This window comes from Pipistrellus hanaki, assembly GCF_964339955.1.
Source record: "Pipistrellus hanaki genome assembly, chromosome: 1".
Taxonomy (NCBI): Eukaryota; Metazoa; Chordata; class Mammalia; order Chiroptera; family Vespertilionidae; genus Pipistrellus; species Pipistrellus hanaki.
The window spans coordinates 206,588,915-206,613,235 of NC_140503.1; the positions used below are offsets into that span (position 1 = coordinate 206,588,915).

General features: G+C 45.0%; 1 protein-coding gene and 1 long non-coding RNA gene across 3 annotated transcripts in view; one reads left to right on the plus strand and one right to left on the minus strand.

Moving 5' to 3' along the window:
- Window positions 1-9,666, plus strand: part of HS3ST1 (heparan sulfate-glucosamine 3-sulfotransferase 1) — a 28,982-nt gene extending 19,316 nt beyond the window's left edge. For both annotated transcript variants that reach the window (XM_084865385.1, XM_084865386.1), the window contains exon 2: window positions 8,299-9,666. In XM_084865385.1, the coding sequence (XP_084721511.1) occupies window positions 8,408-9,352 (945 nt within the window). In that variant the 5' untranslated portion in view covers window positions 8,299-8,407 and the 3' untranslated portion in view covers window positions 9,353-9,666. The remainder of the gene's footprint in view (window positions 1-8,298) is intronic.
- Window positions 1-24,321, minus strand: part of LOC311613108 — a 195,691-nt gene that overhangs the window by 110,213 nt on the left and 61,157 nt on the right. The gene's annotated exons all lie outside the window — the stretch shown is intronic.

Consider the following 24,321-nt stretch of genomic DNA (forward strand, 5'->3'; position numbering starts at 1 on the left):
CAATCCTCCCCCACCTTTGCCAGTTCAGTGGAAGAATTTAGTTTGATTTGTACACGCATTTACATTTTAGCTACAAACTATTCAATGTTTTCTACCCCAACACAAAAGGAACCCAGCCTCCCATGTCTTGTGCAGTGGCAAGGGCATCTGGAGACCTCCATTTCTGATTCAGCTCCACTGCCTCATGCTTGACCTTGGGGTTCTTGTTCTCTGCCTGTCTCAGTTTTCTCTTCTGCAGGGATCTGGACAAGACAAGGGGATGGCTCGTGGCCCTTCAGCATCTAATGCACCTTGTGTCTTTCCTGGTTCTTTCTGGGGAGATGTATGGGATTTCTGGGTGCTCTAATCCACAGAGTGATGTCAACTGTCCACTCCTGCCAGGAGACTCCCACATTCAGAGGGCACCTGTGTGGAGGTTAGATCTCACCCTGAGCAGGATCAGAAGACCATACCCACTGGCATGCACTGAGGCAGCTGCTCCCATTCCTTGTCTGCTGGCCCAGCCCCCCTTTCCACTCAGCTGCACCAAGTAATAAGAGAGGCCCATCCTCCCTCCTGTCATGAAGCTCCATGTGTGCTGCCTATAATGAAGGATTTATTTAGGTCAAGGCTGCCTCCTGTGCACAGCGGTGCAGATTAAACACGTGGAGGAGAGGTAGCTGCTCCTCCTTTTCCTTCCCAGACTCACAGACCTGGCTGCCCATCATTCCTGAGGGGGCGGGGCAGTCACAAAGGACTCAGTAGCTGTGAGCCCCTTAGAAACAGAGCACCAGCACCTCATCTAGGCGCTGCTGTCCTTGTTTCCTCGAGCCTCCCTCTGGTTGAGTCACTGCAGTGCTGTGGATCGTGAACAAATGAGTTTGACTAATTATCATGCCTGGATCCCATTTATACCACACAGCTCTCTTTCTTAGGGACAAAAATAGCTCCCAGGATTTGAGGGCTTGCCATGGGCCAGGCAATATGCTAACATCCTTAGCACACAGCCTGTTGTACTGAAGCCTCGCAGGTGAAATGTAGGGCCAGTGCCTTCGAACTAAGACTACGAGCTTCAAAGCTGCCTGCAGGGTTGTCAGAAGTAGAGCTGAGATTTGAGCCAGGTTTGGGCCCCAAATCCTCTGTGAAATATAGCATCTCCCCTCTGCCCAGCTCTGGGGATAACACCACCTCTGAAGCCAGCCCGATCCCTCTATTTTGTCTTCTGCAGTTGTTTTCATCCTGCAGTTAAAAACAAACAACAGTTAAGAACAGAAACCAAAAGAAAACTGGCCACCCTGCTCAAGGTCAAGGTGACTAGAATCCAAATCCAGATAGGCCCAGAGATTCCAAGCTCACAGCTGGGCCCGAAAGTTCCAGGCTCACAGTTGGGCCCAGAGGTTGCAAGATCCTGGGGCTCTCACCATCCAAGGGCCCAAATGAGCAGCCAATTTTCCTGGGAATTTGTTAGAAACACAGACACCCAGGTCTCACCAACCGTTCAAATCTGAATCTGCATTTGGAAGTAGATCTCCAGGGGATTGGAGTGTACTGAGTTTGGAAAGCATTGGGCTGAGCTTCTGGGAGGGAAGCTTCAGTCACCTCCCACCTGCAGCTTCTAATCCAGATCCCCACCTTATCTGGAGAAGACTGGGTGGGTTGACCTCAGACTCTCTTAGGGACAGGCCACATTGTTCATCCCCAGTGCATCCTGGAGTTCTCAGAGGCTCAGAAATGACATTGCCAGTTATTTCTGGTGGCCCTGAATCCCTGTGCCTGTTGCCACACCACGCTGCACTTTCCTGGCTTGCCTGGGTACCTCCTTCCTTCAGTCCAGGGGAGTCATGCTCAATATCCAATCACCCTTATGAAATAGGGAGGAACCTCCCAGCATTGTGCAGATACAGGGGAGCATGGAAGGCTGGAGGAGGAGAATTGAGGGTCTACCCCCTTTCTGAGAGGAAAATGAGCCAACCCCCTTCTTTGTCCAAGATGGTAAATGTGGCCCAGGAAAACTTACCAGGATTCCCGGGACTGACCTTGGGTCCTTTCCATCTTAACTGTGCAACAATCGCCATCAGTAAATCCAAACAAAAGCGAATGTCAGCGTTTGTTGAAAAGTGTCATGTGTAGGCAATTTCTAGAAAATAAATATTTATGCATGCCTTGAGATACCACTGCCTTTTCCCAGACTGACAGGCACGAGCTACACCTGTTTCCTCTTTATCAGTTTCCAAGAATACCTGCCAGGAGGGACATTTGACACCCCTGCCAAGCGTTCATCAGTAGTTGTGCAAGGACAAAAGTGAAGATGTGTGTGACTCTGAACGTGAACAAATGATCTTATCCTGCTGATTGCTCCAAAGTCGTTGGATTGGGGAATGACAGCTCCCTTGTTCAAACTGTCTTTAACCAGTGCATTCCAGAAAATGAGATCATTCGGCACCCGAAGCTGGAGAGAGGCAGTCCTGCATTGCAGTAGAAAGGCTCTGGTCCTCTCTTCTAGCTCACCCTGCTCTTGCTAAGCCGCCCCTGCCTGGATCACACTCCCACTGCCCACAGAGGCATCACCGGTCACAGGCAGGATGCAGTGGGCTTCAGAGATGACCTGTAGAATTTTAGTTTTCATACTTCCTGGGTCTGTGACCTTGAAGAGGTCATTCAACCTGAATAGCAGGATTTCCTATTCCTCATGGAGAGGAAGGCACTGTGATTTATTTATTCAGTGTGGGGAGTCTTGTTTAATCACAATGGCATACACAGGTTTTAGCCCATTGTGCAGAATTGCACACTGAACCCCGATAGGTAAGAAGCTTCTTACCGGAGGTCAGGCAACTGTAAGAATTCTAGCCTGGATCTTTCCAATTGCAAACACTTCTTTGTTTTTCCACGTCTGCATGCTATCTTCTTGTTGCTTAAAAAATGTAAAATAAGCCCTAGCTGGTTTGGCTCAGTGGATAGAGTGTTGACCTGTGAACCAAAGGGTCTCAAGTTTGATTCTGGTCAAAGGCACATGCCGGGTTGTGGGCTCGATCACCAGGGGGGGCGTGCAGGAAGCAGCCAATTAATGATTCTCTCTCATCATTGATGTTTCTATCTCTCTCGTCCTCTTGTTTTCACTCTGAAGTAAATAAAAATGTATATTTTTAAAAATGTAAACTACAATGAGAAGAATAACTGTTGGTATTGTTGCGAGTATCCGAAGGGGTCATTCATATATGAGTACTTACTGTCTGGCACATACTGGGCACTCAGTAAGTAATCTTTTCCTTTCCAACCCTTTTCTTAAACCCTTAAGGGATGTGTGACTGAGTGCTTTGCTCATCCCTGTTCTTTTGGGGAGACGCTTGCCTGTGACAGTTGTGTCCCTCTCATGTGCAGGGATCACCGACACAACTGTTCCCGACGCACTGAATGCCCCTCCTGTGAAATACTCTTGGTATTTCATTCTCTCATGAATCTCCGGGGGGTGGGACTTGGAGAATATATTGCAGTTAATTACATTTGAAATCTAGGTCATGATGTGAATCATGGAATAAGAAAACTTAAGGAGAAAATTAAAATTTTTTGAAGGGTTATTTCACTGCTTCCCCTCCTTTTTTTTTTAATTAAAATATTTTCTAGACTCTCAGGTGACCCTGTCCAACTCTCATTAGAAATGCTGAGCCCGCCCTTCAACATCTGGTTTCTGTTTGACTCTCCAGGGGCTGAAAAACTCACTTTGGATGCAGTCATTTTTAGAGACAAACTATTGGGTTTCCCTTACACTGAATGAAAAGTCTTTCTTAGGACCTTTGGACGTGTGCTTTACTTTCCATCACATTTGACGTGTCCATCAGCAAATAGGAACTCCAGCACCCACTGGGTCCTGGAAATCACCCAGGCCTTGGAAGGGCACAATAGGGGGCCTGGACTCTGACCAGGAGCCGGCACTTTATTGCATTGTTTTTAGCGTGGCTCCTGGAAAATTTTAAAGTGCACATGTGGGTCATTTCCGCATTTATAATAAAAGTGGTAATAATACATGATTTGACCCAGGGCAAGATTTGACTAAGTACCATGGACACATAAATGAATAGTGGTTATCGTCACCTCATGGAAGGGTTATTCTCATTTTTTTAAAAAAATATATGTTATTGATGTTTTTACAGAGAGGAAGGGAGAGGGATAGAGAGTTAAAAACATTGATGAAAGAGAAACATCGATCAGCTGCCTCCTGCATACCCCCCACTGGGGATGTGCCTGCAACCAAGGTACATGCCCTTGGCTGGAATCGAACTTGGGACCCTTGAGTCCGCAGGCCGACAATCTATCCACTGAGCCAAACCATTCAGGGCTACTCTCATCTCTTGATTGCCAGTGAAGATTTTAGTTTTTCTGAGAATGAACTAAAACTGTGGTATACTTTCATCTATACAATTCACATTCCACGTGCCTGCGGTGGGGAGGCTGTGGTTGGCATTACGGAAGGGAGAAGGCATTCGTAAAAATGGGCACCCGTGGCAATGCTTAGATAAAATGTTAGATATGTAGCATAATCCAGTCAGTATTTGTCTGGGAAGGGAAAAAGTGCATGTGTGGCCCACAGTGGACTTCTTTGTATGGTGCTTATTGATCCATGGCATCTCACTGACACACAGTCCAAAGGTAACCACTGGAGATGGTGAGATTATCACTATTCTATGGATGAGGAGACCGAGACTAGGAGAGGTTAAGTCACTTGGACTCAGGTCAAACCTAGAGAAGGACTCCTGACCCCACCACCTGTGTAAGTCCTTTGACTCTCCTACTGAATAGAACTAGGGAATGTGTTTCACTCTGTGAGTATCCAGTGATGCTGGAGTTGGTGGCCAGAGGGTTGTCATTGCTGGATAAGTTTTGGATATCTTTTTGTTTAGGATCCCCAAACCATTGCCATTAGTGGATGTTAAGACCCCACACTTAGGAGGAAGAAGTTATAGCAGATAGAACACAGAACTGTAACTCAGGAGCCACAAGTTCAAGCCTGGATTCTCCATGTGACTGTGGGCAAGTCAACTCAAGGCCTCCTCCCCCACAAAATGGAAGGCAGTGGCTCAATGGCTCTCTTTTGCCTTGATGTTCAGAATCCCACTGTTAGGATTCATTCGGCTCAGATGTTCTGGCTTATAGGCTCACCTGAATGTGGGGATCTTTGCTTTTCTACAAGTGTTATTAAGGGGCCCAGAAATTATGTCTGTGCCACTGAACAATTATCAGACTACTACAGAAAGACTGTGGCTCTTGATGGTCAGTGTTTGTGATATATTTTTTATATATAAATTTACATATACAGATATATATGTATGTGTGTGTGTGCATACATATACACATGATATACACTGAGTGACCAGATTATTATGATCTTTGAATGCATATTAATCTGGCCACTCAGTGTGTGTGTGTATGTGTGTGTGGTGTGTATATATTTACATATATGAGGCCTGGTACATGAATTTGTGCATGGGTGGGTCCTGCCAGCCTGGCCAGGGGGAGGGGACATGGGCAGTTGGCTGGCCTGCCTGCTAGTCAAACTCCTGGTTGAAGGGACAATTTGCATATCAGCCTTATATTATATAGTATATACACTGAGTGGCCAGATTATTATGCATTCAGAGATCATAATAATCTGAACACTCAGTGTATATGTGTATACATATTAATTGGCTAAAGTTTCACACATGCAAATGCTATACGCATAGCTCTCTCCATATATAACTCATGTATATGTGTGTGTGTGTACGTTTGTTTGTTTTTTCTCTCTTTGTTTCCCTCTGTCTTTCTCTGTGTGTATAAGACTTTACTAGTAGCTAAGCTTTTACTTTCCTTATAGCTTGAATATTAAATATTTTTGGAATGTAGAAGAAAGACTTACAATAAGTAAATACATTTTTAGAAAGTTTAAAGTAGAAATGAGGAGCTTGTAAACTACTAACTTCCCAGTTTATTTATTTTTTATTTTTCATTTCTGTTTTGAAAGGGCAAACTACCTTTCATTTCTTCTCTCTGGGACTGCTGGTAATTCCCCTTTAGGAGAAAGATCTATGATGTGCACGGTGCTAACCAGGATACCTCCTAACAGAGTGGGAAGGAGGGTCAGACAATGTGACTTGCAGATCTGGGCTCCAACTCTGTCACTCAGGCGAGGCAGGGTTGGAGAGGGTTGAGGCCTGGAGTCGGGCACAAATTTAAAAAAGCACACACATGTACATGTGCACACACACATAAAACCATGTACAAGGCAAGCACAGCCGGCCCGTTCTGTTGACCCACAGGAACACTTGAGAAGGAAATGAAATTTGCCTGAAACACACTGAAATGTTCCATTGATTAAAGCAAATGGCCCATTAAATTGAGCTTATCCAATCAGTAAAGCCAACCTTGAACCACATCTTGTCTGACCAGTCAGCCTTAAACATTTCCCTTCCCTTCTCCTAACAGTGATGCCACCCAATCTTGCAAGTCTCTTCTCCAGCTTTCTGGGATTCTCCAGAGGTTTCCAGCTATTTAATTGCTTGTTCTTTCATATACATTTTCCCCCAAACAGTTGATATTTGAGGGAAATAGCTCAACTGGTTTGATCATTAAAATGGAAGCCCTGGGCATGGTTCTCTGTTTACACATTCTGGACAAGAGTTAAACTACATAGGCGAAACCGGTTTGGCTCAGTGGATAGAGCGTTGGCCTGCAGACTGAAAGGTCCCAGGTTCGATTCCAGTCAAGGGCATGTACCTTGGTTGCAGGCACATCCCTAGTAAGGGGTGTGTAGGAGGCAACTGATCGATGTTTCTCTCTCATCGATGTTTCTAGCTCTCTATCCCTCTCCCTTCCTCTCTGTAAAAAATAAAATATATAAAAAAGAGTTAAACTACGTGAATTTTGAACCTGGTCTAAAGATGATGCCCTCCTGATGGAGAACACTATTACTGGCTCTGGAAACCCCAGTGCCCAATCCCAGCCTGTTTCTACCCCAGTGGTTCTCAACCTTCCCAATGCCACAACCCTTTAATACAGCTCCTCATGTTGTGGTGACCCCCAACCATAACGTTATTTTAGTTGCTACTTCATAACTGTAATGTTGCTGCTGTGATGAATCGTAACGTAAATATCTGATACACAGGATGTCTTAGGCGACCCCTGTGAAAGGGTCGTTCGACCCCCAAAGGGACCGTGACCCACAGGTTGAGAACCGCTGTTATAAATGGTAAGGCTTAGCACACAGGAAGGCTTTTTGCTCTTTCTGGTAACCTCACATGTTTATCCCTCTAGCCCCATGTCAAACATTTCCTCTGCCCTGAAGCCCTCCCCAACTGTTTCAGGCCAAATGAATGACCACATGCCCTCATGGGACCCGCGTAGAGTGTAATCATAACATACATCGTGTCCATGCCTGCAGTCAGGTTGCATCTGTTAACCTTTCCCCTGTGAGTGTTGCTGTACAAGCCACCCCAAACCTCAATGGCTGACAAGCACCAGAGTGAATTCTCACCATGAGCCAGGGTGGCTCTGTTGCACCTGTTCCCCCACTTCCTGCTGGGAGCGGGGGCTGCCAGGGCCCATTCTTCTCACGGCGAGAGGGCAAGTGGAGACACATGGGGCCTTTCACTGCCTGGGCTGGGGACTGACCACAGGCCATCCGCCAAACCAAACGAAACTGTGAGGCAGTCCCCTCACAATGAGGCCACAGCAAGCTCTGGATGGGGGGTGGGGTGAAGTGGGGTGAAGAATTGGAACTGAAGGATCAATCTTTCAACAGGTTCACCCGCCCTATTAGATCAGGAGCCCTTGGTGGAAGGGAAGTGGGGGTGGGCAGGGAGCAGGAACAATGTCTGCTCCTCTATCGCCTCCCCCTGGGCCTGGGGCTAGGTGTCTGTTGAAGTCAGAACCCTTTCCTTTACAGCGAGTTTGGCAAACTATGGCTGCAGAGCCAAGCCGCCCCCCCCCCCCCTCCCTTCTTGCAAACATAGAACGAAGCATATACATTATTGTAAAACAAAATAAAAATAATATATAAAGTTGTATTAGGACACAACTACACCCATTCCTTTGTGTATTGTCCTTGTGTATTGTCCATGCTTTAGAGCAAAACAGCATTCTTGGAGTTGCCATGGAGACTGTATGCCCCTAAGCCTAAACCATCCCTGCCTGGTCCTACACAGACATGTGGCCCCGGCCCCTGCTTCCCAGGTCAGGAGCCTGAGAGCCCCAGAGAGGGAGGTGGCTGCCCTGCACACGGCTGCAGAGTGGTCCACTCCATGAAGCCCATGGATTTGGAGTTAACATTCTCCCTTCTTTGTTTCCTAGTAATCTGCTGCCCGCTGCGCCCATGTGTCCCTGACCAGGAGGCACTTCCTGCAGCTGCGCTTCATGCCCCATCAACGCCCGGCCTAGCGAAGCCCCCGCGGTGTCCGGCATGGCCACGCTGCTGCTGGGCGCGGCGCTGCTGGTGGCACAGCTCCAGCTGGTGCCTTCCCGCCCCGGCGGGGCGCCCTGGGCGGACCCCGGAGCCCAGGAGCCGGTGTGGAAAGCAGCCACTCTGCTGGACCAGGCTCCCCCGGAAGGCGCTGTGGCCCCCAATGGCTCTGCCAGGCAGCTCCCGCACACCATCATCATCGGCGTGCGCAAGGGCGGCACCCGGGCGCTGCTGGAGATGCTCAGCCTGCACCCGGACGTGGCGGCCGCCGAGAACGAGGTGCACTTCTTCGACTGGGAGGAGCACTACCGCCAAGGCCTGGGCTGGTACCTCAGCCAGATGCCCCTGTCCGCCCCGCACCAGCTCACCGTGGAGAAGACCCCTGCGTACTTCACGTCGCCCAAAGTGCCTGCGCGGGTGCACGGCATGAACCCGGCCCTGCGGCTGCTGCTCATCCTGCGGGACCCGTCGGAGCGCGTGCTGTCGGACTACACGCAGGTGCTGTACAACCACGTGCAGAAGCGCAAGCCCTACCCGTCCATCGAGGAGGTCCTGGTGCGGGGCGGCCGGCTCAACGTGGACTACAAGGCGCTCAACCGCAGCCTCTACCACGTGCACCTGCGCAACTGGCTGCGCTTCTTCCCACTGCACCGCATCCACATCGTGGACGGCGACCGCCTCATCAGGGACCCCTTCCCTGAGATCCAGAAGGTGGAGCGGTTCCTGAGGTTGTCCCCGCAGATCAACGCCTCGAACTTCTACTTCAACAAGACCAAGGGCTTCTACTGCCTGCGGGACGGCGGGCGGGACCGCTGCTTGCACGAGTCCAAAGGCCGGGCGCACCCCCAGGTGGACCCCAAACTCCTCCATAAACTGCACGAGTATTTCCACGAGCCGAACAAGAAGTTCTTCGAGCTCGTGGGCAGGACCTTTGACTGGCACTGATTGGCAATAAGCTAGCCTCCGAACCTTTTCCGATACTGTAAGTTCTGGTGTGTACATCTTAGGGGGTGGGGAGAAGACGTTTGAAAAGGCATTTAAGCTATAATTTATTTGTAAGATCCATAAATAACTTCTGTACAGTATTAGATTCACAATGGCCATATATACTAGGTATATTTTTCTACTTGTTAAATCGAGGGCATTTTGTATTGTTTTTTCATGGTTGTTAACATTGTGTAATATTATGTCTCTATATGAAGGAACTAAAAGATCTCACTGCAAAAAAAGAAATGATAATAAATTCTGGAGACGCTGTCTTTTTGGAATATAATTAACTTTCCCCTGACTCAAAATAGCTGTCCATGTCGGCACCCATTAGAGAATCCATAGCCCTTTGTTGCTAAAAAAAAAAAAAAAAAAAAACAAAAACAAGTTTTGACAGATATTATGTTCGTTTCTCCTCCTTTCTTTCCTTCATTGTTCTTTTTAATTTTGACTGTCTTGCTGTGGTCATCAGATTTACTTTTTTTTTTTTTTTAACTTTATCTTCACTGAGACCCCCAGTTTTGCCACTCCTGACTTCAGCACATATCTAAGCGTGGATATTAATTCCATGTGAACTCCAGGTGGACAAAGCATGATTACCAACTGGTCAGAAGCTCCCTGTGATACACCTGTGGCGCAGAGGGTACTTGTAGAAATACCGGAGGTGGGCGAAACCTGCAATAAAGTGCTGTAAAGCATCGGCCTTCGGAATGACCTTGGGACTCTGTTTACAGCCCCAGGTGGCAATGGGTCTCTGCAGAGCCACTTAGAATAGAAAAGACGCATTGCAAAAATCTATGTGTCCCCGACTTGAAGATTCTGGGGAAAGCTGGTTAAAGGGGAAGCCTTTGGCTTAGGTTGGTGTCTGACTGTCCTTCTCTTGAAAGCTCACAATGCATTTGTAGACACATATGCTAAATGCTTTGAGACAGAGATATGTATATCTTTAGTAACCACCTCTTAACTTGGAGACCTGAATGTGGGAAAAATGTAAACTTCAAGGGCTAAAATTAAAAAAAAAAATACATATATATATATATATATATATATATATGAAAAGCACAAACTGGAGGGTAGTGCAGAAGGAGCCCTGCCCACCTGTGCCCAGATGTGAGAACCCTATTTCAGTTTGACTTCTGCCCCCAAACAGCTGGTCCATTGGAGGAGCCTCAGTTTCCTTTGCTGTCTTCCTTCAGTTGGCCTTTTATGGGATTAAATATATTGTGTGCGTTATTTCTCATGAAATCAAAACGTATTCATTACGGTAAAACAAAAACTACAATCAGGCAAAATAAAGCCATTTCCTGACATAGTTAAATTCGGGCAAAAGAGTGAAATGAACAGGATGGATTATTTTCTGCAAACAGGACCTCATTGAAATGTTACCCCACACCACCTCAGGAAGGGAAGGAATCATTATGGCAGGTTCAAAAAGGAGGAAACGGGCATGGAGAAGATAAAGACTGTGCCCAAGTTCACTCTGACTGTAAGTCAGCTAGGCTTGGAGTCCTTGCATGGCTAAAGCACACAATTCATTTCTTACTACACAGTTCTTTTTTTTTTAAAAAAAATATACTTTATTGATTTTTTACAGAGAGGAAGAGGGAGGGATAGAGAGTCAGAAACATCCATGAGAGAGAATCATTGATCAGCTTCCTCTTGCACACCTCCTTCTGGGATGTGCCCACTACCAAGGTACATGCCCTTGACTAGAATAGAACATGGGACCTTTCAGTCCGCAGGCCGACGCTCTATCCACTGAGCCAATCGGTTTGGGCTACACAGTTCTTTCTGAACTCAGACTAAAGGGCCCAGATTGAGGCAAGTTCTTCCCTATTTAACCTGCAGATTCCTTCCCTGGTGCCAAAGGTCTTCCATCCTGGGAGGTGTGAGTGAGTCACAAGGGAGGGGCAAGAATGAGCCTGCGTTCTCAGGAGTGCTCTCAGCAAAGTGAGTCACCTTGGTTCTGTATCAGCCTCTGCAGCGGGGCCTCACCTTCTCAAGGCCCCTGCCCCACCCCAGGCCCTCCTGGCTATCTGAGAGAAGGCCCTCCCTCTTCTTCAGAGCCCACTGAGGTTGTCAGTAACCTCAGCTCCCAAAGGGCGTGTCACAAATCCTCCTGGCAGGACTCCCCTTTGCACCGCAGTCTGCATGGCATTTCCCTCTGAAGCACATCACTGGATCTTACTTTCCTCCGCCCCCTTTAAGAGCTGAAGAAACAAGAGGCCCCGAAAGGTTAAATCGAGTTTTCAAGGCTGCCCGGAAATTTGGCGACCATGGAGACCCTAGTGTGAGTTTTCCGACTCCCAAGAGGATGGCTTTTGCAAAATACCTATGAATGCCTGTGTGCTCATAGGGATGGTATGCTTGAGGCGTGGAGTATTGGGTAGGAATGGAGGAAGGAAGGACCAAGCACCAGGAACATGGGGCTGGCACAGCTGATGGTGGGAGTGATCTAGTATAAAATGGTCAGTGGGTATAAATTCAATAATTGGTCTTAACTAAGGATATTTTCATGGGGGTGGACCACGGGAAAGGGGTTGGAGTCCTATTGGCTATGTCTGTCTGGAAGGTACAAGGATTCAGAGCCGTGGCTGCAGACCTAACCCAGGCACTTAGATCTCATCTGAACACTGTCCAATTCAGAGGATGCCCTGCACTTGACCTGTGCCTGCCAAATGTCATGACTCAGAAACCTGGTCCCTTCCCAAACACACCTAATTCTAATTTTATTAACAAAGAGAGAGATGCCAACTGGACAGAGTAAGGTTCCTGTCCGAACCGGTCAGGCCCAGGGCAACCCAGGGCCTCCAGGTGGGGTCCTTTGGGAGAGGTGGCTGAGAGCAGCTGAATGGAGCCTCAGGTATTATACATAGAATATTCACAGCACTTGAAGCTTCTGAGTCAAGACAGCGCCTGCCCACCCTCTCTCCAAGATTCAGATAGAGCTGAAATCCTGTTAAGTTGTTATCAGCTCACAGCCTGAACATTTCCTCATTCAGCAAAAATGATGCTGCGCCTCTGAGTTCAGGGTGCTTGCTCTGTCTGTCCCAGGAGACTAAAGGGAGGAGTAAGAAGAGGAGGCCAATGCCCAGGGTGCCTACTGCTTACAGAGGAATCAGGAATCACAACCAAGAGTTCAAACTTTCATTAAAATTGTATTTTTCTTTGGAGCCTCAACCCTGCACTTAATGTGTTATTAAGCCCTTAAAAAAATAAAGGAAAATTCAGCAATAAGAACTGATACTTATTAACTGATACTTATTAACTCTGCGTGCGAGCGTGAGTGCGAATCATGAAGGTAGGGGAAATGACATTGTGAACTGGCCAGTAATTTCTCATTAAATTTAGGAGTAATTAGTCCCATTATAGAGAGGAGAAAGTGAGGTATAAGAAATGGACCTCCCTAACCCTAAAAAATTGGCAAAGCGATGGGGAAGGGGGGGCGGACCCCTCTGGCACCCACTTTGGCTGGCGGCCTGGTGCCACACGCTCACTAGCCCTACTGCCATCGCTGGTCACCTCCCTCTGCCTGCTGGCACCCGCCTTGGCGGGTAGATAACCAAATAGATAGATAACCAAAAAGTGGAAACAAGCTAAATGCCCATCAACCAATGAATGGACAAACAAAATACAACATATCCACATCACAAAATATTATTCAGCTTTAAAAAGGAATGAAATATTGGCCCTGGACAAGTAGCTCAGTTGATTAGAGCATCAACCAGATACCAAAAGGTTGTGGGTTCGATCCCCAGTCAGGGCACATGCAAGAATCAACCAATGAATGCATAACTATGTGGTACAACAAATCTCTCTCTCTCTCTCTCTCTCTCTCTCTCTCTCTCTCTCTCTCTCTCCCTCCCTCCCTCCCTCTCATTAATAAATAAGAGACATTTAAAAAAAAAATAAGCATTGATTTCTGCTACAACATGGATAAGCCCTAAATACAAAATGCCAAGTAAAAATAATCTGATCCAAAAGTCAAAAAAAAAAAAAAAAAAAAAAAAAAAAAAAAAAAAAGAAATGGACCTCCCTTACTGCTTTCAAAGAAAGACAGGACTGCTACTCATGACAGAGGAATAGCTATCCCAGAGATGGGAAATAGCAGCATTGAGGATCATAAGCAGCAGGTGAGAAATGGCAGCTATGTCACTAATAATGCCATTATTTAGGAGGAGTGACAGATGAACAATCTTCCCAAAGGTTGCCTGGCAGAGCTATGACCCAGAACAATTAGAACTGATGAGCCACAGGGACCCTGCTATTTCTATGTGGAAGCTTCTTGAAAGATGTGAGTCAGAGCGTGGATGGTGGTGGATGGAACCAGAGCAGGACGTTCTATACAAGGACAGTTAGAGGAATCAAGACAGTGGTGATGGGAAAGTGGAAGGAGCTGGGGGACATGCAGGCAAGAGACCTGTCTACCTGACATGCAAATAGGTTAAACGCACTGAGAACTCACTATCCATCAGACATTTGTGGCCTTGACATCTGCTTTCCAAATGATGGTAGCTTACTTAGCAAGCACCAGAGCGTTCTGTCTCCTGTGCAGGTGTGTCTGTCACATAAAAATAACTATCATTTATTGCACACCAGCTATGTGCTTGGTATTTTAAATATATTGCTCCTAATCCTCATGACAGCTCTAAATAGGAAATGGCATGGTACTAATTTTAGAGGCAGAAACTCAAACTATGAGATTAAAGGTTTTGCCCATGATGGTGGAGCCACTGATAGTTAGAACTAGAATTTAGTCTCCAGCATCCTTTTCCTGCTGCAATAAAGTCTACACAGTTGTAGATAAGGGGAATAAGAAGTTTTGCATGAGCCTCTATCTGCCTATTAGGTAAAAGCCTTTAAGGGAAATGATGGACATCCAGGATGTGGGGATACACAGAAAGGTTTATACCAGATCACAACATCTTCAAGCAAAAGACTGGCTGGGACAGGCTATAACTGGTGCCTGTCAAAACATGGAAGAAGTTTATGGAGGAAGCCTGGACTTGAGCTAGGGAACAATGTAACACATCCCTTCAGATAGCCAACAAACAGGACCAAGCTATAGATGTTCTGGTTGATTTGCTTTACTGAAGTTTTTGATGTAAGAAACGGTCTTGGTTCCTTATTCTCATATCAAGATCCATTTTCCCCCAATTTCCCAGTTAGGTAACTTGAGAGAAAAAGTAGTTAAGCCAAGAGACCTGGGGGTGAATCTTGACTCTACTGATTTATTACAGACCATGTGGCCTTAAAGTTCACATTCTCAGAATTTCACAATTTTCTTGTCATCTTAATGGGCTGGTATTCACTTAACTGTGTTTGGGGGGGACATTAAATACATTCCAGTAGGTAGAGACTATAGGTTCGTTGGGTATGTGGCTTAGTGCCTAAGAGTGTTTCGGTCTTTGGCAGACAAACCCAAACTGGTTTTAAACTGGAGAGCAGGTACCTATTACCTTTGTTTCTCCATCCACTTCCACTATGGAACTGCAGCCATCACTAGGAGTGACCCATCCAGATCCCATTTACCAGGGAAGTATTCCCACCCCACAACTAGGAGAGTTTGCAGCTAACAGCTCACCCTGTACTGTTTTCTGGGGAATTTCCTTTAGTCAACAGAAGTTGCCTTACCAGGAGGTACCTTAGAAGTTAGGTCCACCATGTTCTCCATTTTCCTTGGGGTTGCCTGTGACTAATGATTGATGTGAGAAGAAAGGTTGGGCTGTGGGGTAGCAGCCCAGCATCCTAGTCTCTGGGCAAGACAATCTCTATTATACATCAACCCATGTTCCAGATTTCCTTATGGATCAGGCTGAGGCCTGAACTCTCCTCTATCCTGTGTCCCTATTCCCTTGCCCATATCTTCTGTAATCCCCTTCCCAGCAAATGATTTGCCCAAGAATATAGAATTCTGCATCTCAGGTTTTGCTTCTAGGGCATCTGATCTAAGATAGTCAACTTGCAAAAGTGTCTTATTCTCCCTGGATTTCAGAGATGAGAACTCTGAATTTACTTCCTAATACTTTCTACATTGCATTTTTTGTTGTCTAATTACTGTCTACCTCCCCACCAGACAGTTTGCTCTCCAGGTAGAAACCAGTGGCTTCACAGTTCTTTACTTGCAGAAGATACCAGTTGATGGTGTTGATTGAAGTCATATTCCTCATTTACCAGTGTTTTTGCTGCAGTGGGAAAAATGACAAAGGCTAGGTAGACTTGGTTTCCAGTTAGGTGTGGCTGTGTAAGAAACCATCCCAAAATTTGGTGATTTAATGTAACAATCTAGTAACTTTCATAGTTTTCTATGCGGAGCTTAGCACAGCTGGGAAGCTCTTGTTTGGCTGCTCACCTGGTTGTAGCCAAATGATGGCTAGCACTGAAGTTGTCTGAAGGTTGGGGATCCAAGATGGCTCCTCTGATTACATGTCTGATGCCTCAGGTGGGGTGACTGAAACACTTGGGGGCTGTCTAGGCATCATCCTCTCTTTCTCTCTCCATGTGGCCACTTGGGCTTCCTCCCAGTATGGCAGACTTGGAGTCATTAGTGGGACTTAGGATATGGCAGCTGGCTTTCTCCAGGGTGAATGCCCCAAAAGACCAAAGCAGAAGTTGCAAGTGATGCAAAGTGAGACTATTGCCACATTCTATTGTTTCAGTGAAACAATTGAATCTGCCAGCCCAGATTCAGTGCAGGAAGGACCACATGAGAAGCTGAACCACCACAATGTGGAAGAGTGGTTCACTGTTGGGCCCTCTTTAGAGACGAGGTGATTGTTCTTTTACAAATAAAATGGACAGAACACCTGCTGAATGGACCTTTGATCATATTTAAAAAGGAGATTAATACGGGTGTACGCTCTCATGAGTCCATTATACTAATGCAAGCTGTCATTATTATAAGTCCTTGGGCCTGCTATGTAATTTCAACTATTTTGACCTAAGGCATTTGACTATATTCAGTCCAATAATTTGATAACATGTGTCAGTAAGTAATTTTGCCAACACCTCTTGTCCCAATTGTAGAATACAGCCACAGACAATGTGATGCTTTCCCTGTATTTTGTTTTAGCCCAATCAAACCGTCTGAGAAAAAGGTGCACTTGGAACAAAGTGTAAACTGAGGTCAGCTTGGCAGACTTTGTCTTGTGCAGGCACAAACCCTGGCAGACCTACAAACCTCTTAGATAATTTGTCAAACATGAAAGAGTGTCGCTGAGACTTTTCACACTGCATGATAAAAGCTGAATACAGTGCTCAAAAAAGGAAGCATGGCGAATTCTATTTCCATTTCCCATAATTTGGAAGTTCTATCTTTAGTAGCAATTTACATTTTCCACACAATTAAAGACTGTACCTATTCTAATTTACACTTCAAGTATCCAATTCAGCTGTGATTTGCATTTTTTTCTCTATTTATCTGTTTATCTGCTTCCCAGTGAGAAAGCTGGGCTTTGAATCTTGACATTATCACTTAAAATGTGGGTAACACTGGACACACTTGATTAACCATTTCAGAGAGTCAGTTGGCTCATATATTAAATGGAAATAAGACAATATTTAAGGAGTTATTGTGCATCATAAAGGCTCTGAGCACAGCCAGGCACAAAGTCCTGCAATACTAGTACATGTACACTCATTGTCTTTTAATGCACTTTCTGTGGACACATCTGGAGGGTCTGTGAATAGGAATTCACTATAGGTATTATAACAGTTCTTCAGCTATCACTGTCCATTGTAAATGTCAAGGTCAACACATTCAAAATCAATTAGATTTGTTTTTGTTTTTTGTTTTGTTTTTTGTGTGTACCTCTAAACAAACTGTCATATAAATCCAAGCCACCAACAAACACAATTTTTCAGATAATTGTCTGGTGATAAAGATCTTTATGTTTTTCTGAAATATTCAAATGAAGAAGAAGAAGAAGAAGAAGAAGAAGAAGAAGAAGAAGAAGAAGAAGAAGCAGAAGGAGGAGGAGGAGGAGGAGGAGGAGGAGGAGGAGGAGGAGGAGGAGGAGGAGGAGGAGGAAAGTTGAACGGTTTCTTTTTTCCTTTCTTCTATGCACATGACAGATACAGAACAGAGGTAATTTGAACAGGAAAAAAATTTTATTAATCATTTGGAAATGTACCCTTTTTGGTAAAGAAAGCTCCTGTTTTATAAGGACATAAAAGGACTATTTTTCAATCAGCTGTCATTTCTCTCATTGTTTTACAAAATTATGCCTTTAAAATCCAGTTTCTCCCCTCCCCCAATGTATGTCTTACATAGATTCCTTTCCCCACCATGGGGGTTATGGCAACTTTGGAAAAAGAAATTTAAACAAGTTTTCAAATTCATGAGATATTTTAGCCATGCCCATCTATTTATTAAAATTCAACTTATTCTCATTGACAATCTTCAAAAGGTAGAATCATGGCCAGTTTTCCTCCAATAAATGGCTGAGGAAACAAATACCATCCATCCAGGCAATGTGGTGTTCTTCACCATGAAAAGGAATGTTGTTCTGATGCATGCCACCACATGGATGCTCTTTAAAACCTTAAACTAACTGGGGGAAAAAAAGTCATAGCCGGGACCGGTTTGGCTCAATGGATAAAGCGTCGGCTTGGGGACTGAAGGGTCCCTGGTTCGATTCCGGTCAAGGGCATGTACCTTGGTTGCGGGCATATCCCCAGTAGGGGGTGTGCAAGAGGCAGCTGATCGATGACTCTCTCTCATCGATGTTTCTAACTCGCTATCTCTCTCCCCTCCTCTCTGTACAAAATCAATAAAATATATTTAAAAAAAAAAGACATAAAAGGGTGGCTATTATATGATTCCAATTATATGACATATTTAGAATGGGAAAATCACAGAGACAAAGAGTAAGTTAGAGGTTATCAGGGGCCAGAGAGGGAAAGAGCAGTGAATAATACTGGTCAGTAAATAAAAAGTTTCTGAGAGATGGGGCCAGTATGGTTGGGCTTGTCTTCTCTCAGTTTCTTTCCGACCCAAATCATTCTATCCTGTCTTCCCTTTGCATAGTTTGTGTCTTCTGGGCCATATCCCAAAATCCTAGAATATATAATATACTCTTGGACATTCTTTCAATAAATTGCACAAGGCATCTGATGCATATAAAGTAGGGACAAGTGGCTCAGACAGTCCCTGTACTGAAGAAGCCCACAGTATGGCTCAGTGGTTGAGTGTTGACCCATGAATCAGGAGGTCGTAGTTCAATTCCTGGTCAGGGCACATGCCTATTTTGCAGGCTTGATCCCCAACAGATCAAGGCATGTAGAAGGCAGACAATTGATGAATCTCTCTCATCATTGATATTTCGATCTCTCTCTCCTATCTCTGAAATCAATAGAAACTTTAAAAAAAAAGATGGTGATAATGATACCTCTTCACTGGGCAATTTGAGAGCTGAATAATTGAACACATGGAAAACTCTAAGAACTGGACTTGCTTAATGACGTGGTTGGTAATTATTCACTATGATTGCTACCTCACTTTAACTTAGAGATCAACTCAAAAACCACCACCCTAGCAGGGGGCTCCCTCTACCCCATAACTTCATATAATTTTCTACTTCTTTTACTCTACTATACTTTTCTTCAAACAACTGATTATCATCGATGATCTATATTTATTTGTAGATTAAATGTTTTTCTTTAAATGTTCTCCCTTATTCCAATTTCATTGTGCCAAATGTAAATTGTTCAATTATTCTATGGGTATTAACTGAGTAACTACTACTTGCCAGCCACTGTTCATGGGACTGGTATTGAAGCATTAAATCAAAGAACAGAGTTCTTCTGTCATTAAGCTTTTTTTTTTTTTTCCCCCCTCTGGTGTTGACATTTTGCTCTTCCCTGCTAAAATCCCATTTCCATGAGAGTTCTGTCTTCAGTTCATTCCTGAATCCCCAGATTCTAGAACAGTTCCTGGCCCATCATATCAATATTTATCGAGTGACTGGATAGATCATCTTTTTTATTTGGTGCTGGAAATTGACACCAGCGAGAAAAAGGAGGAAAGCCTTGAAGATCTCTTTCTGACAGAGAAATGGTGATGGAATGCATCTCAAATTCCATTCTTAGGATTCCCTGTGGCCACCTGTGGAAATTGAGACTCAGAGACATCAAATACTTCCTCAGGGACACACAGCCAGAGAGGACAGAGTCTGAATCCCAGTCCAGCAGCTCCATGCTATATCTACTGCATTTGTTCAGAGCAGCACACCCTGACCAGTTAGTGACCAGAAGACATGAGAGAGGATTGGGGGGAAGAAGAGAGGAACAAAGTAGGGCATTTCATTTACACTCAAAGTCTCTGCACTGCAGGCTCCACCTCATACTCATGTAAAATAGGTACTTGGATTTCTAATCACCACGGGGTTTACCCTGAAAAAATAAACCACCTTAGGGCTTATGAAAGAAATAGAAAAAGGTTGGGGGGAAGAAGAGAGGAACAAAGTAGGGCATTTCATTGGCTTTTTGCTCACCTCTGTATGTTATCCTTGGCCAACAAGTGGGCACTTGCTGTTTCTGACCATCCTGGAAGGATTTCTCAATAGTTCCTTGTAAGGGATTCCTACGCATTCCTCAGTGGAGAGCCAAGATCCTCTCCCACCCCTCTCCCATTCATTGCCATCCTCCCCTCCCAAACCTTTCCCAGAGCCCCAGTTCTCTGGAAGATGGCCAGATGTTTAAACCAACACTATTCTGTTTTCACAGAAATGCAGTCAATTTATACAGGTGGGCAGCTGGATTTTCTCTCAGGTTTAATACTGGGAGCCATAAAGCCCAGCAAGACCTTCCTCTCATCAAAGCTGTTTAGACAACACAGGCTTGTGAATCTGCTGCATATTTCAGTCCATCTATTCACTGGCTCTGTGGCTTTAAACAAACATTTTCCCTCTCTGAGCCTCAGATTCCCTTCTCTGACGAAGGTCACAGAACTAGATGATCTCTAAGTTCCTGGCAAGTTCTAATGCATTTTAACTTTTCCTAAGTAAAAAAAAAAAAAAAAAAAAAAGTTTTGTCTTTTCGCCTCTCCATGTTTTTCTCCTCTCCCTCCCTCTCTTCTATTTTCCTTTCTGTCTTTTCCCTTTTTCTTCTCTTTTTCATGTGCCAAGATTTTAAGTAACTGACTGTTCTAACTGAAATGAATACCTTAAATGTCTGAAGTTGTTCTGGGCAGAAACCAGAAAAATAATCTCTTCTGAGCTGTAACCATTTGGTGATTCTATCAGAGGAGGAAACTGAGGATTCCTTTGTGGACATGTTTCCTCTGTCCCGAGAGCCGTCTATTTATCAGTCTCAGGTCTTAGACCATTTGCCCCTGCACCCTGACAGGTTAGGCAGAGGGGTACAGCAACACAGACCCATTTTCCACTCCCCACGTGACACTGCTCGGTGATATGTGTGTGGGGTGTGGCCACGTCAGGTTGCCAGGGTCTTGCACTGGAGCCTGGCAAGGGGCTGCTAGAGACAACATTGATTTAGGGTGTTTTGAAAACTGAGCCTTATCATTGTAGAAACAGAGATAGCATTTAAAAGTTTGTTTTCTGAGATTGCGTAGAGGAGAGAAGGCATGGAAGTGGGGAGCCGAGGGCGCTGGTTTGGGGAGCAGTTTGATGGAATTCCATGGGAGCAGCCACACAGACTGGGAACAAGTGGCATGGGGGACACCTGTGCCAAAGCCACTTGTCTCTCCATGGACTTTGTGTGAGCTGGAGGCAAATTTGGGGTTACAAAGTCTTTGAGATTCTGGGGCATAACTATGGCAGAAATCTTAAGTTGTGAGGTAACCTAAACTTAACCAGATTAACAATTAACAATAAACTGATAATTGTGTGCCCACACTATATGTCTTTTGAGGACCCAGGAAAGAATTGGAACAGAGGATGAGAGAAACTGAGGCCTTGTCATCAGGCTGGGGGGTTCGATGGCCCTATCATTTTTTTTTTTATTAATTGTACATGTCACCTTGTTTAGACACAGACTCAATGTCTTTCGAGGACTCTGTCTCCTGGAACTGTGACAATGATTCCTTAGCAGAGGGCAAACTGAGGCTGGGGTTTGAGCAAAGGACCCTCTCATGTTGTGGCCAATGTTCTCCCCATCACGGGGCACTGACTCTGTCTTCCAGTTTGATCTGCTCTGGTCCCTGAGCAGCCTTTTAACCCCTGCACAATCCTGCCACATTCTGTACGTGACTTTCCCTCCATGAGAGCTAGTGCTGAAGGCCTTGCCACATTCATCGTATGCAAAACAACTGGTATCTGGAATATTTCATGCTTGCTTCTTTTCCTATGAAGAACCCTCGGAGTTTGAAAACCCTCTTGCTCGGAAGCTGGGGAGGGGACTGGTAGACTTGAAAGGGTGTCAAATGCAGAGGAATTTTTGTGTCTTTGGCAATCTTGTAATTCAAACAACCTCAAGTTTGGAAATGTCACACTTGCAACGTGCTATAGAGATCATTAATAAACATGAATGGCTTTTTAGCTTAAGATAAATGGCAGTTAATAAAGACAGAAACTCCCCTATGGAAGGCAGATGAATGATGCTGGAGGCCTGCTCCGCAGCGGTAGCTGGACAGTGTGTGCACTGAGGTCAGGTTTGCTGCGCTGGCTGTGACCTTCACAGGGGAGTCACCCTGTTTGTACTTGGATGCTGCCCCATTGACGGAAGGCAATTTTGCCTTTTGGGTTTTGGATTTTGCAAGGTGGGGCCAACTTTACTTCCCTGCCCTCTTTTTCTACTCTTCTACATTGTGGGCCACATTTCAAGCCACAGAAGTGCTGGACTCAGTAGCCTGGATTCCCAAACAGCTCATAATTGTAAACATTTTCCTCCCTTTTCTACTCAGCAGTGGCCAGTGAATCTGAGCCCCACTGATACACCATCTCTGGAATTTGACTTGCCTTGATTCCCACATGGTGAGCCGAGGTCTGCCTGATGAGCTAGGGCCAGATCTGTGAAGGGTGGGGAAGGTGCTTCTTACCGGAGAGAGGAGTGAATGTGAGGCCTGAGCCGGGAAGATGTGACAGGACAGATAGCACATGTGAGTCTCTAGCCAGGGCCATGGCTATCACTCTTCTGTCTTCTAAACCCCGTCCTTGGGACTATCTCTGCAGCCCAGCTGTGTTCAGCACACACTTTTGACTTTTTAAAAAAATTGATTTCAGAGAGGAAAGGAGAGGGAGAAAGAGATAGAAACATCAATGATGAGAAAGAATCACCGATCTTTCTTCTGCATGCCCCACACTGGGGATCAAGCCTGAAACCCAGGCATGTGCCTTGTCTGTGTATTGAACTATGATCTCCTGGTACATAGGTTGATTCTCAACCACTGAGCCACAATGGCCAGGCACTCTGGTTTTTGTTTGTTTGTTTGTGTGTGTTTTTTTAAATCTGGGTACAGAAAGCAGCCTGGCAGAGGATTGTAGTGTGCTTCCTCCAAAGACAATATGTCTGTGGCACTGTGGCTAGTTCTGTGGCTGGAAGAACTGGGATGGGAGCCCAAACAGAGGGTTTGGTGTCTCCTGTCTCTCTCAAGCATCCTCTCCAGCTCTCTGCCAGATGAACAAATGATGGGGTCCCATAGCCCCTCTCCCATCTAGTCTGTTTCGCATTCCTGGGTTGTGGATTGTATATTTTTAACTCCACTCAGTCCCAGAGCTCGCCAACATCATCCCATCAGGCACCTACATTCAACATATCAGGCAAGTAAATCTCAGAGAGGTTGAGTTACTTATTGGCAGTCACACAGTCATTCAGTGGCAAGGCTTGGGCCAGGCCAGGTTACCCTTCCCTAAGCATGGAGCAGATGCTAAACACTGTGTGAAAGTCACTTTACATAGACTGTCTTTCTCAACAGTCCTAGATGCTAAGGAAAAGGAAGTGAGGGGAGGTAACTAAGTGGCTTGGAACAGAAATTTCTAACAGAAAAATCTCTCTTTTCTGTATTGCACATTGTCTCTAGATGCATATGCCTTTCAGAATATACACTGAAAAGTGTCATAGGCACTTTTAGGAACCCTGATATTGGGTTTTGCTTGAGTATTTTGCAAGCATCATACCCATTTGCATGCTGGCAAAGTGGAATGCACTTTACAACTGGGATCTTTGGGCCAGTAACCATTTCTGTAACCAATCAAGTATGAGAAAAACCACACACAAAGCCAGAGGGGCTGGAACCGGAATTCTAGCAGACAGGCTTGACCCACAGACCAGATGCAAGCTGGGCATCCTCCCTCGCGGCCCCCATGACCTTTGTACTCCACATTTTGGAAAGTGAGAAACTGAGGGGCACTGTGGTCAAATTTAAGAAATGTCTGAGCAAGGTGAGGAGACTTTTCTTCCAGGCCCATACATCTAGGAGTAAGAGAGAAAAAGGTATACTACTGGAAGGTACAATAATTGATAAAAATATAGATAGCTTCTCAAACACTCTAGAAATATTTTAGGTTAACTGTAATAAAAATAAGTGACTGCTTCACCTATCAAATTACTAAATATTTATATGTATAATCTGTATGCATGTATTGTTTAACACCAATAAGATCAATCAATAGGACATGATCATACAACTTCAAGTTCAAATGGTAGAAACACTCTAGAAAGCAATTGAACAAGATGTATCAAGGTCCTTAACAATGACGAGAGCCTTTCCCTGACTAATTCTGTTGCAATAAATCTCTTGTAAGGAAATGACAATACCTGAAGACCTGAAGCAAAGGCTTATGAACAAAGATCGCATTAAAGTGATATTGAGTAGTTATACCATGAAAGTGATACTGAAAGCAACAAAATTGTCTATTAAGATATATATGCTAGATTTTTATACATATAAAAATGAAAGATGAATTATTAATATTGAGAATGAGAGATCCAGCTTCATATTTTACAAGCGCCAGCCCCTCTGGCATAAA